The sequence below is a fragment of the Macrobrachium nipponense genome, chromosome 8 (genome assembly GCF_015104395.2).
Source record: "Macrobrachium nipponense isolate FS-2020 chromosome 8, ASM1510439v2, whole genome shotgun sequence".
Lineage (NCBI taxonomy): Eukaryota > Metazoa > Arthropoda > Malacostraca > Decapoda > Palaemonidae > Macrobrachium > Macrobrachium nipponense.
Window position 1 is genome coordinate 40,493,885 of NC_087203.1, and position 12,363 is coordinate 40,506,247.

Here is a 12,363-nt window from a genome sequence, read left to right on the forward strand (position 1 = left end):
TAGCCGTCCGAAGAGCCTTTTAGGTGAAAGTCGAACTTCGTTATGGGTCCACGTGACTTTTGATGAAGACAGAAGGGCTCTTCTGGAGGCGTCTACGATGCTCAAAGTCACCTTGAGCAGAGGCTGGTAGTTTAACGCCTATGTCCCTCTCCTGTCTCATACCACATGCCTCCTTTACCGCAGAGTCTTGAAGGCGGTAAAGCTAAAGAGGACTTTCCTGACGCTTTATTCTTCTTCCATCCACTCATTGACTTTCCGGAACGCTTGCTTCGTGGAAAGCGACTTCTTCATTTTAATGAACCCCGATGCCTTCGTTGCCTTAAAAGAAGAAAATTGAGAAGGAGGAGTACGAGGGGCTCCGGTTGAAAAGTTTCTCCGAACTCCGACTGTAGCAGACGCATCAAAACTTTATAGTCCGATGAGACAGTAGCTGTTTGCTGTTCTTCCTCTGCTTCTACTAAATCATCGCTAACTCCTTCCTCAGAAAACTGAGAAGTAGGAGGAAACTCTGAAGAAAACTGACGACCAGGAAGGGTTCCTTCATCCACCTGAACTTGCATCGGTGAGGAACTGGTGTCTACCAGCGCGCGCTTGGCGTCCGAATCCGCACGTTTGGCGCCGACAGGTGCGCGCTCGACATCTACCAACACACGCTTGGCGTCCACTGGCGCGCACCGAGCGTTCCACTAGTGCATGCTTGGCTTCCACTGGTGCGCGCCGCCGCGTCAGTCAGCGAGCGGCTGCCGCTCACTGGTGCACGTTTATCCACAACAGGTGCGCGTTGGCGGCACCTGAAGCGAGCTCCACTTGCACAGAAGCGCGCTCAGCGTCCATCACTCGCTTGCGAACATGCGAAGACTTGAGAGCGGGAGTATATCATCCTGAGAGCGAGAAGCGAACTTCTCACCTCCTCTAGAGAGCTGCTGGGGAGCAGAACGAACTCTAGAGGGAGACTCGAACGAAGAGAGAGGCGAGCGAGGAGAAAGAGCGGGTCTTGACTTCTTCACAGGAAGCTTCTCATCCTTCCTACGACGCGGAAGAGCCTCTCTAGCAGCAAGAGCGTCCTGAAGTTGCTGCTGCAGTGACTGAATCATTCTCTTGTTAGGCGAATCTTCCTGCTCTGGGGAGGGACTGATCCTGTGAGCAGGAGAGCGGCGAGGGGACGCCCCCCTCCTCCTCCTCCCAGGTACGGCCTCTTCCCGAGCTCTGGAGCGACTGTATCGCTCACACGAGCTAACTGAATCCAAGTCCGAAGACTCTCTACGCCTTTTCTGCGGCGGAAAAGCAGCGAACGCACTGTCAGGCGAAGATCGCAAAAGCGGAGAAACTAGGACGTTGAAGCGTAACAAAAATTACGCGCCGTCCTTTTACGCGGACGTGAAGCCACCTTGAGAACTCCACCCTTACGTGGGGATGAAGCCTCCGATGACGAAAAAACACTCCTTGAGGAGGCGTGCACGCGCACGCTCCCTGGCAGTCTGGGGATTTTCATCAGTAACTGCCGAAGGCACGTCAGATCGGTGGGTTCCTTGTAACCCTCCTTCGGCTTTCGACATGCTCCCTCCCCAGGTCCGTGGGAGTCAAGCAGAGGTCCAGGCCTAGAGGCGAAACGAGGCCGATCTGACGCACCCTCCACTACACAAGGGGTATCACTGCACTTTTGCACGTCACTTTTGCTCTCAAGAGCCAACACTTTTGATTCTAGATTACGAATCGACTCCAATATTAAGGATAAAAGTATTACTTTCTACGACACTGTTTCAGGGGGCCGGAGGCAAAAACTACGGGTTAGGAGCATTAACAGAAGGAGGGTTAACAGGAGAAACATTAATATCTTGAACGCCTGAACACTCCTGGAGGAAGACCTCCTTAACCTATCCTTTTCAAGTTTCCTAAGATAGGTCTCATAGCCCTTCCACTCAGAATCTGTTAGTCTTTCGCACTCCTTGCAACGGCTTTCATACACACATTCATGCTCCCTGTAACTCTTACATACCGTATGTGGGTCTACTGAAGCTTTCAGTAGCCTACCTCTACAATCAGTTCTAGAGCAGAACCTAGCGCTAGCTGTACTAGACCCTGACATATTATTCCAAGAAAAGTCCAAACCAAAATCAAATCAATCCACTAATAACGTGTGCCTAGCCACCGATCCAATCAATTAATCCAAAAAAAAGAACCAAAAGGGATACTCAAGTAGCAAAAAGTTTCCAAATCCAGACGGAGGTGCTGTAAACAGATGTTCACAACACCGGCGACAGAAAAATTATGAATAGAAAATGGGAATGATTCCTGATACCCGCCTCCCAGCGGCGGGAATGGGTACTAACCACCTGACTCCCACTACGTGTGTCGTAAGTTTTAAATTCTGTCGGTGTCGGAAATTATCAGCTATATATATATCTGACAGGTAAGTTGCATGAACAAAATGTAAATTAAAATGTTGAGATCCTATTATATTCATATTTGTACACTGTCATTGATGAGTACTTTCCAAAAGTTTCTAATGTGACTCGAAATTGTGATTAAAAAGTTCAAATGCTGAATTTGGGTCAAAGGTCTTTAATCGATTAAAAATTTAATTGCTAAAGTATCCTAGAGAGTTTATACACCAACTGAAATACCTCCTGAAAGGCAATCAATGCTTGCTTTTAAAATAAATATTGTATTAATTATCAATCATCCCAAAACTTTCACTCTTGGTCAAGAAAATACACCACCTAGAATTGTTTAAAGTGCGGTAAATAATTTTTGACAAGATCTCAAAACATTCTAACTTTCCTATTCCTCAAAGATAAACCTACAATGAAGACTCACCTTATATTTCAGACTTGGAGCTTGTACTGCCAGTATGTCGTGAAGATCATTGTAATACTGAATTTCATTCTGCAACAGTTCTCTCATGGGACGATATACCTCCGTGTCTTTATGCCGTGCTTTAAAATGCTGTTGAATTGAAACTACATAAATTATATACATAATAAAAAATTATGTAATGTACAATATCTATCTGATGTAGCAGACTTAAATGATTATAACAATATAGTGCTTAAATATCATCTAATTAAGATAGAATATACAGTAACTCCTGAAAACTAGCAGAGTAAGAGCATATGAGCAAATATGAAAATAAAATTACATTTCTTTTGTAATTAAAATGACAATTTGTCCAAAATTGCATTTTTCCTAACTATACAAACCTGAGGTCCTTTTACAATAGGAAAGGTACTAGCGGCAGCTGGATAGGTCGTAAGCTTTCGAAACAACAAGGTTCGGTAGTTAACTGCTTGTCCGACAGGCGCGCGCGCAGCGACTGGGAGGGGTAAACAAATCACTTTTGCTTTTGGCCCAAGCAAAAACTGCAGAGTGAGGGGTGGCATAGGTGGGACTATGTGTAAAAGGACCTCAGGTTTGTATAGTTAGGAAAAATGCAATTTTGGACAAATTGTCATTTGTTCCGACACTGGCATACAAACCTTCGGTCCTTTTACAATAGGAAGACTCACTTCTTGGTGGGTGAATCTGAGTCTTTTGTGAACAGACTGGTGTTCGCCCAACCTTGGAAGCCTCCCTGGTCGTAAGAGCGAGGGAGGGGGGATCCAAGCCTCTGTCCGATTGATCGGGGTGTGCACCGCAGGATCAATGGTCAGACCTCTTGGACCAAGTACTAAGAGAGAGGCAAGCGTATCTCTTCGTACCAGCAATGTAAGAACTTGTTCCTGTACAGGAGCAAATATAAAGTCATGGGTTGTCTCTTGTAGGCATCCACTTCCCCCCCTTGTAGGAGGAAGTGGTGGATATTCTGCTCCTATCCCTAGTGAAAGGGATAGGATGGGGCTCTGTCATATAGCTCACCTGCATCTCGTCCTCATCCAGCGTAGTGACGACCGTGGCCCTCTGCCCACAGGTAGAGGAGGAGGAAAAGATGGGAAGAGAGAGCCAGTCACTCACTCATCACACATCCATCCACACAGTCACACCAGAACTCGATGCTGTTTCAGCCTGCGAGGGTCTGGTTAGCTACACAACTTGTTGAGCAGCCACCACGAGTCCCAAGGAAAAGGTATCCAAGGACCTGTGCAATATCCCGAAGGTAGAAGGAGGTGAAGGTAGTCTGGTTAGACCAGACACCTGCCTTCAGGACCTGCGCCACGGAGAAGTTCTTACGAAACGCCAACGAGGGGCCAATACTTCTGACTTCGTGAGCTCTCAGACGGGACGTACGGATGTCGTCACTACCATCAGCCTCATACGCCCTCCTGATGACCTCACACAGCCAGAATGAAAGAGTGTTCTTGGATACTTCTTTCTTGGTTACCCCGGTGCTAACGAAGAGGCGTCGACACTCAGGCCTGAGGTGTCGAGTTTTCTTCAGATAGCGCGTAGCGCCCCTCACAGGACAAAGCAGCATCTCATCCGCATCATTATCGGTGAAGTCCATTAGGGAGGGAATCGTGAAAGACTCGAACCTGTCGTCAGGGACCGACGGTTTCTGAGTCTTCGCAACGAAGTTCGGGACGAAATCCGAGCGTCACAGATCCCCATCCCTGGAGTGTCGTACATCATAGGAAAGACCATGAAGTTCCCCTACTCTCTTCGCCGATGCCAGGGCCAGCAAGAAGAGGGTCTTGAGGGTCAGATCCCTGTCTGACGACTCTCGGAGTGGCTCGAATGGTGTTCGAGTCAACTCCTAAGGACGAGAGTCACATCCCACGCAGGGGGTGGGGCCTGAGTTCCCTGGGTGGGCAAGACCTTTCGAAGCTCCTCATAAGCAAGGAGATCTCGAACGAGTTCGAGATGTCCAATCCCCTCAGTTTCAGGACGAGAGCCAGGGCGGCTCTGTATCCTTGACTGTGGGGACCGAGAGGAGCTTCTCTCGGCGAAGAAACAAGAGGAAATCCGCTACCTGCTGAAGAGTGGCTCTGAGAGGAGATAGACCCCGTCTACGACACCAACCACAGAAGACGGCCCACTTCCCTGGTACACAGCTGCAGAGGACTGACGGACGTTTTCCAGCCCATCTCTGTTGCTGCGCTACGAGAAAAGCCTCTCGTTCGCAAAGAGATGGTGGATAACAGCCAGCCGTGAAGTCGTAGGGACTGGACTGCTCGGTGGTACCGCTCGACGTGTGGCTGGGCGAGAAGGTTGTGCCAAGGGGGAATCTCTCTCGGTTTCTCCTGCGAGAAGGAGCCAGCAGGTCCGGTATACCAAATGGCCTGTGGCCATTTGGGAGCCACCAGGATCATCCTGAGATTCGGGGTGACCAGTGCTCGACTGATCACCTTGCGAATCAGGCTGAACGGGGGAAAGGCATAGACGAAGAGGTTGTCCCACGGGTGTTGAAGAGCGTCCTCTGCAGCTGCCCATGGGTCCGGCACGGCTGAGAAGAAAACCTGAAGCTTTCTGTTGTGCCGGGTGGCGAACAGATCCACGACTGGTCGCCCCCACAGGTCGAAGAGCCTTTCCGCCACGTCCTGGTGTAGAGACCACTCGGTCCCTATCACCTGATCCCGACGGCTGAGCGTGTCTGCTACTTACATTCCTCTTCCCTGGAATGTAGCGTGCCGACAAGCTCTATTGAGTGTGCCTCGGCCCACTCGTGCACCTGCCGGGGTCAACTGGTGGGACAACGGGAGAGACACTAGGCCCCCCTGTTTGTTGACGTAGGCCACTACCGTGGTGTTGTCGCACATCAACACCACTGAGTGTCCCATCAAGCGTCCTGGAACTCTTGGAGAGCGAGAAATGCTGCCTTGAGTTCCAGTACATTGATGTGAAGGTGCTTGTCGTTCTCGTCCCACACTCCTGAAGTCAGCAACTCCTCCAGGTGTGCGCCCCATCCCTCGGTCGATGCGTCTGAGAACAGCTGCATGTCCGGGGGGGGAGTGCGCAGAGGCACTCCTCTTAAGAGGTTCCTGTCGTCCAGCCACCAGGCTAGGTCCTGCCTCACCTCCGGTGTCAGTGACACTGGAAAGCTTGGGGGATCCGTCGCCTGTGACCAACTCTCCTTTAGTCTCCACTGAAGAGACCGCAGGTGAAGACGCCCGTGAGGGACTAACTTCTCGAGTGACGACAGGTGTCGATCACGACTTGCCATCGCTGAGCTACCTGTTCCTGCCGAGACAGGAACTGGTTGGCTGCCTCCCTGAATCTGCTGATCCGCGAGTCTGCGGGGAAGACATCGCCCTGCTACCGTGTCGATCAGCATACCCAGGTACTTCATCCTCTGCTTGGGCTCGAGATCGGACTTCTCGAAGTTCACAACGATCCCCAGATCGCGACAGAACTCGAGTAGTCGATCCCTGTCCTGTAGCAACTCGCCAGGACTAGCCAATTGTCGAGATACCTCATCAGACGTATCCCGTGCGAATGGGCCCAAGCAGACACCAGAGTGAACACTCGCGTGAACACCTGTGGGGCGGTTGAGAGACCGAAACAAAGTGCCCTGAACTGGTACACCGTCCCGTCCCGTCGAGGATGAAGCGGAGGTACTTTCTGGAGGACTGATGAATGGGTATTTGGAAATACGCATCCTTCAAGTCCACTGAAAAGCATGAAATCGTTCTCCCTGATGGAGTCGAGCACGGAACGTGCGTCTCCATCGTGAACCGGGTCTGGCGAACGAACCGATTCAGGGGAGAGAGATCTATCACCGGGCGCCAGCCTCCCATAGACTTTTCCACCAGGAAGAGTCGACTGTAAAAGCCCGGTGACTGATCCGTGACGATTTCTACAGCTCTCTTGCTCAGCATGGTCTTGATCTCCTGTCTCAATGCTACGTCCTTACGATGACCCTGGAACGTACGACTGCTGTTGGACCGGGTTGGAGGTGAGGGGTGGCCGAGATTCGAAGGGTAATAGATATCCCTCCCGAAGGACATCTACAATCCAGGTCTCGGCGCCGTAGCGCTGCCAAGTTCCCGCCCAATGGCTGGCCAGGCACCCCCCCACTTCCGGCCAGGCAGCAGGTGAGGGGGAACGCCGTCCCTAGCGTTTCCCCCCTTTCTTCGACTTCTTCCCAGAGCCTCCTCGGGAGAAGGAGGGCTGGTTACGGCTCCCCTTTGCAGAAGTCGAAGAAGACAGAGTCTCTCCCCGGGGCTTCGACGCGACTACCGTCTTAGCCACCGTGGAAGCGCTAGCCGAGCTCTTTGGCTTGGCCGCAGTTCGAGGCTGCCCAGAAGCCTTCGAAACTGCCTGGTGAACCAGACGGTCACTGTCGTCAGTGCGCCGTCTGTCCACCGCAGCGTCCACCATCTCTCCTGGGAAGAGAGACGTGGAACTCCGTAAAGGTCCGTTGCGGAGTCCCAATGCCGCTTCACGCCCAGCCGCCCTGGAAACTCGAGTAAGGACAGCGTCCCTACGTCGGAGAACCAGGTTGGCCCACAGGTTCACCCGTCTGTGGTGGGCAAGGAAGGAGATGGCTCTTCCCCAGACTGGCAAAGTCCTCCTAAAGGCCGAGTCATCTTCGGGAGAAATTCCCCCGGAGTTGGCTGCGACCTTAGATACTGTGAGGGACCACAGATCTATCCAGGAGACGGCCTGGAAAGCTGCCATGGCAGTGGATTCCAGGCCGAGTGCCTCTTGCTGCGAGAACCATAGGTTCTCGGACAGGAGCTGCTGCAGAGACACACCCGGCGTTAGCCTGGCTAACTCCGGGTTCACCTGTTTGGGCGGCATCGGGTCCTCAGATGGCACGTAAAAAAACGCGCCTGTCGCAGCATAGGAGGTGGAAGCAGCTTGCTCGACCTGCCAGACTTGAGAGAACCGTCTTGCCCGGAGACAAGAGATTTCTACTGGTCCAGCACTGAGTCGGCAAGCTCAGAACGCGGCAAACCCACCGTCGGTCCTGGGTTCCCTCTTCGGGCCCCAGAACGACTCGAGCCGGGACGTGGGCTCGGATGGTGGGAACGGCGATCCTTCCCCGAGGTCGTTGTGCTGACGAATCAGCGCAATTACCTCGGCAAAGTTCCTCTGAATCTCAGGAGTGACTGCATCCTGCGGAGTAGGACCGTCCAGTCCCTCGAACAGGAGCAGCTCCCGAGACCCTCCCCCCTCGAGGGGGGAACAGCGACAGACCCCTCTCGGTCTCCTCCAGCCACTTGTGCATACGACCCTGGCCGGTCCGAGAACCGTGCCTGGTACGTAGGACGTCGTGGTGGGATCCTGAGGGGCGCACCCCTCCCACGATCACTCCTCAATACCTCGCCCCTCCCGGTGTAACCCGAGGAGGTTGAAGGTATGGGAGAGGCAGACCTGACGCTCCCTCCTCGCTCGCTGGCAGAACCAGTGGGCTTGGAAAGACTGCAGGCGATCGGTCAACCCGCGGTGGCGATCGAGCTGCAGGCCTGTCGAGCCATCTCGCTGTGGAGAACGGCTGGACTGAGAAACAGCGCCCCCCCGGTCTCGTGTCAGAAGAGCTGGTGCTGGTCGCCGTAACCCGATCGCTCTCTGTGAGAGTGACGGTCAGGCGACCGGCGAGCTCCACTGTCACGGTGAGACCGGTGCGTATCCTCACGGCGCGTCACGTCGCTGGTCCGCCGGCGAACGGGGGGACCTCTTTCCCAGCCTCAGCCCCGTGGCCGGTCGTGGACCGTCACGTCAGCCCGGGTAGCCAGCTGATCGCCGCGAGAGCGAGAGCTGGTCTGGTGAGAGTCGCGTGAGCGGCTGTCACCAGTCTTCCGCTCCGTGCCCGTGAACCTGACGCTGAGCTGGCTCAGAGGTCTGGTTCCTAGCTGCACGGTCGCTGGTAGGCGACCGTACACTCGGTACCTCTCGCGAACGAGAGGCCGAGACGGATCCTGCTGCCGTGGTCGAACCACTAACAGCAGGCGAGGAAGTGCCGGTGTTGCGGAAGAAGAGACGGGTCCTGCCCCCGAAGGAGCAGGGTGACCAGTGGAAGAACCCCCCGTCTCACCGGAGCGAGACGGGCCGCCCTTAGAAGCTCCCGAAGGAGACTTCTTAGGGGGGAGGAGGCGACCTTCTTCTTCTTAGGCGGGGGAGCCTTAGAAGAAGAAGGGGAAGAGGCGGCAGACGAAGACGACGACGAAGAAGACAATGAAGACGACGACGACACCTTCCTCCTCTTCTTCTTCTTCTTCGTCAGCTTCCTCAGGACCGATGTCAGATCTGTCATCCAGGGCGGAGCGGGGCTGCTGTTGCCGAAGCAACAGGCCCGGACGCACCTGTCCAAACAGATCGGCATCGGGAGCAGCGGCGCCACGAACAGGAACAACGTCAGCAGGTGCAGGCATCACAGGAACAGCAGTGGAGACGGCAGAACAGATCAGGAACGGCAGCAGTGGTCGGCAACATCACGTCCGTAAACAGCGGCGGTGGGCAGGTACGGCAGGCTGTACAGGCAAGACCAGAGTGGACGGACCAGCGGCACAGACATCCTAGGTACTGGTGGGAGTCCAGGGCGAGCTCTTCGGGCACACAAAGTCCGGTCGATGGCAGCACGGCAAACCCAGGCGGCGGCATCACACTCCCCCGTGGTACGGCGACTGGCCCCTGCACCGATGTAGTGGGAGGAGTAACAGAGACCGCGTGCGGGGTATACACCAGGTGAGGAGGTGAAGCATAGCCAGGAGTTGAAAGGGTCGTGGTAGTGGTCGTCACCGTACATGCGTGACCGCCACAGAGCCAGCGAGATGGTAGAGCAGCCCCTGGACACTCGGCACGCCCTGCAGACCCAACGATGCCCACACCTGTCCGAGGTCGTTCCTTGCGGCAACAGCACCTGAGGAAGCAAAGGTCGGGTGATTAGCAGGATCCTCTACCCGTCCGTGCGATGTAGACGAACGGATAGAGGACTCAGAGTACAACTCAACATCGGGGTATCTCGCGCCCTCCTCCCAACACTCGACAGATCGAGTGAGCAGAAGGACCTAGAAACCCCCCCCGAAGGGGAAGGCGCCAAACGTGGGAGCTGAGCGGGCGGCAGGAAAGAAGACGAAGTGTCCGTAACCAAAGGAGTCGCGGAGAGCTTTCCGACGACTCCTTTGCAGGCCTTCCGCTTCTTCCTACCTTCGTACAAGCCCCACTGCGCCTCCGACCAAGACATACACACTTCACAGGGCTCGGCTCGGGTACATTCGCGGCCCCGACACCGAGCACACAAAATATGTGGATCAATTTCAGGAAACGAGCGGAACTTACCGCATTTACGCCCTTCGTACCCGGGCACAATCTCCGGAGGGTAGCGGGGCGTGGAGACTCCATAATTGATCAAATAACTCACAATTGATGAAATAAAGAGGAAATGATTGTACTTACAATGATTACTCAACACAAACACAACCATATACTCAAGGGAAAGCAAACGACGAGAAGCGGGCAGAGAGCGTCGAACACACACGTCTACTCGCTGTGAGGCCGAAAGCAAAAGAGATTTGTTTACCTCCCAGTCGCGCGAGCAGCGCGCGCCTGTCGGACAAGCAGTTAACTACCGAACCCCTTGAACCCCTCGAAAGCTTACGACCTATCCAGCTGCCGCTAGTACCTTTCCTATTGTAAAAGGACCTCAAGTTTGTATGCCGTGTCGGAACAAAAAATTTTTAGTTGCTTCACCCAAGTAAATGTAAAATAAGAAAAGGCAGTATTTTCATCTTGAATGATTCTATTCTTTCATTTTGCAGAAAATTAAGCTGCCTGAGAAAGTCAAATCTTAGATCAATCCTTTAAGTACAAAACATTGGGTGTAGATAGGCATCATGCCTTAGACAGTGACAAAACTGCATATTAATACATGGGAATGTATAAAAAATTCACTGCTTCAAAAAAGATGAAAGGCTGATAATAAAAACTCATTCAAAGTTTAGAATCAATGAACACTGTACTGAGCTGTGGAGGAGAGGTGGTGGGGGAGATATCATGGAAATACGAAATAGATGAAGACCTAGATGTGATAGTTCAGACAGAAAGTGCATAGGAGTGGGAATAGAGAAAACTCACTCCACACCTAACACCATAAAAGGAAAAGTATAAAAATATATATATGTAAAACAATAAACACTGTAATAAAATACATTGTCTAGTGCAGACAAATACTACAAAAGGTAAAAGCAATGTTTAAACATTTTTAGGCACATCTAGAACATACAATAAAAGTTTACTGAACCTACCAGCAGCTTTTGGTTTCACTTTAATTCCTTTAATTCAGAAACTTAAATTAAGTATAATATGCCCTGAAGGATATCATGAGGGACAAGCAAAGTTACCCAGAAGAGGCATAAATCTTCCACAAAAACCTAAAAAAATTTTCATGTGACCTGACCTTGAGTGCATGTTTCGTTCTTTGCTGAACAAAGTTATTTAAAAATGATATTGTCATGATACAATAAAGTTTTATACATACTTACCTGGAAGATATATACTTAGCTATAGACTCCGTCGTCCCCGACAGAAATTCGAATTGCGCGGCACACGCTACAGGTAGGTCAGGTGATCTACCGCCACTGCCACTGGGTGGCAGAACTAGGAACCATCCCATTTTCTAAGACAGACTTTCTCTTCCACCTGTCTCCTGAGGGGAGGCTGGGTGGGCCATTTAATAGTATATATCTGCCAGGTAAGTATGTATAAAACTTTACTGTATCATGACAATATCATTTTTATACATTCAACTTCCCTGGCAGATATATACTTAGCTGATTGGTACCTTTGGCAGAGGGTAAGAGACAGCTAATTACTGAATAGACAGGGAACAACATACGTTGTAGGTAACAAAAATATAAGAAACCTTGGTTCCTACCTGTGTCGGCGAAAGACTTCATAGCTACTGCCTAGGAGCTTACATCGCCTCAAGAGCCTCAGCGAGGTAGTGACCTCATGCTAAGAGTTCTTGATGGTCTGTCGATGGGGTCTTATCCACTTACTCGACAGAACCTAAGGATCTTTGTCAATGGGGTCCTATCCACTTACATGGACAAAACCACCTTGCCATATGGCATCATTAAGGAGCATAACACCGATCCCGATCACCTGATCCTAATACCGGGGTTAGTACTACGATTGAAAGGAGTTAACCCCCCAACATCCTTTCAAACGACCATTAAAAACTTAAAACCAAACAATCTTTTAGTTAAAAACAATATTATTTAAGGATCAGTACCAGCTCCCTGTCCCAGCACGGTATCCGCTGATACATAAGGTCCAAGAGAAAAACACTTCATAAGTCACCCTGACGTCTTTTAAGTAGTGGGAGGCAAATACCGAGTTGCATCTCCAATATGTTGCTGCTAATATGTCTTTCATTGACATATTTCTGTTAAAGGCTAGGGAAGTTGCAATTGCACGGACTTCGTGTGCTCTAACCCTAAGCAGCTTAAATGTTTTCTCTTGGCATTTTATGTGAGCCTCCGT

At 51.7% G+C, this 12,363-nt stretch overlaps 1 protein-coding gene across 2 annotated transcripts in view; it reads right to left on the bottom strand.

Annotated features, from left to right (window-relative positions):
• LOC135222702 (cytoplasmic tRNA 2-thiolation protein 2-like) overlaps nt 1-12,363 on the bottom strand; it is a 56,568-nt gene that overhangs the window by 24,141 nt on the left and 20,064 nt on the right. For both annotated transcript variants that reach the window (XM_064260889.1, XM_064260888.1), the window contains one exon: nt 2,818-2,946. In XM_064260889.1, coding sequence (XP_064116959.1) covers nt 2,818-2,946 — 129 coding nt within the window. The remainder of the gene's footprint in view (nt 1-2,817; nt 2,947-12,363) is intronic.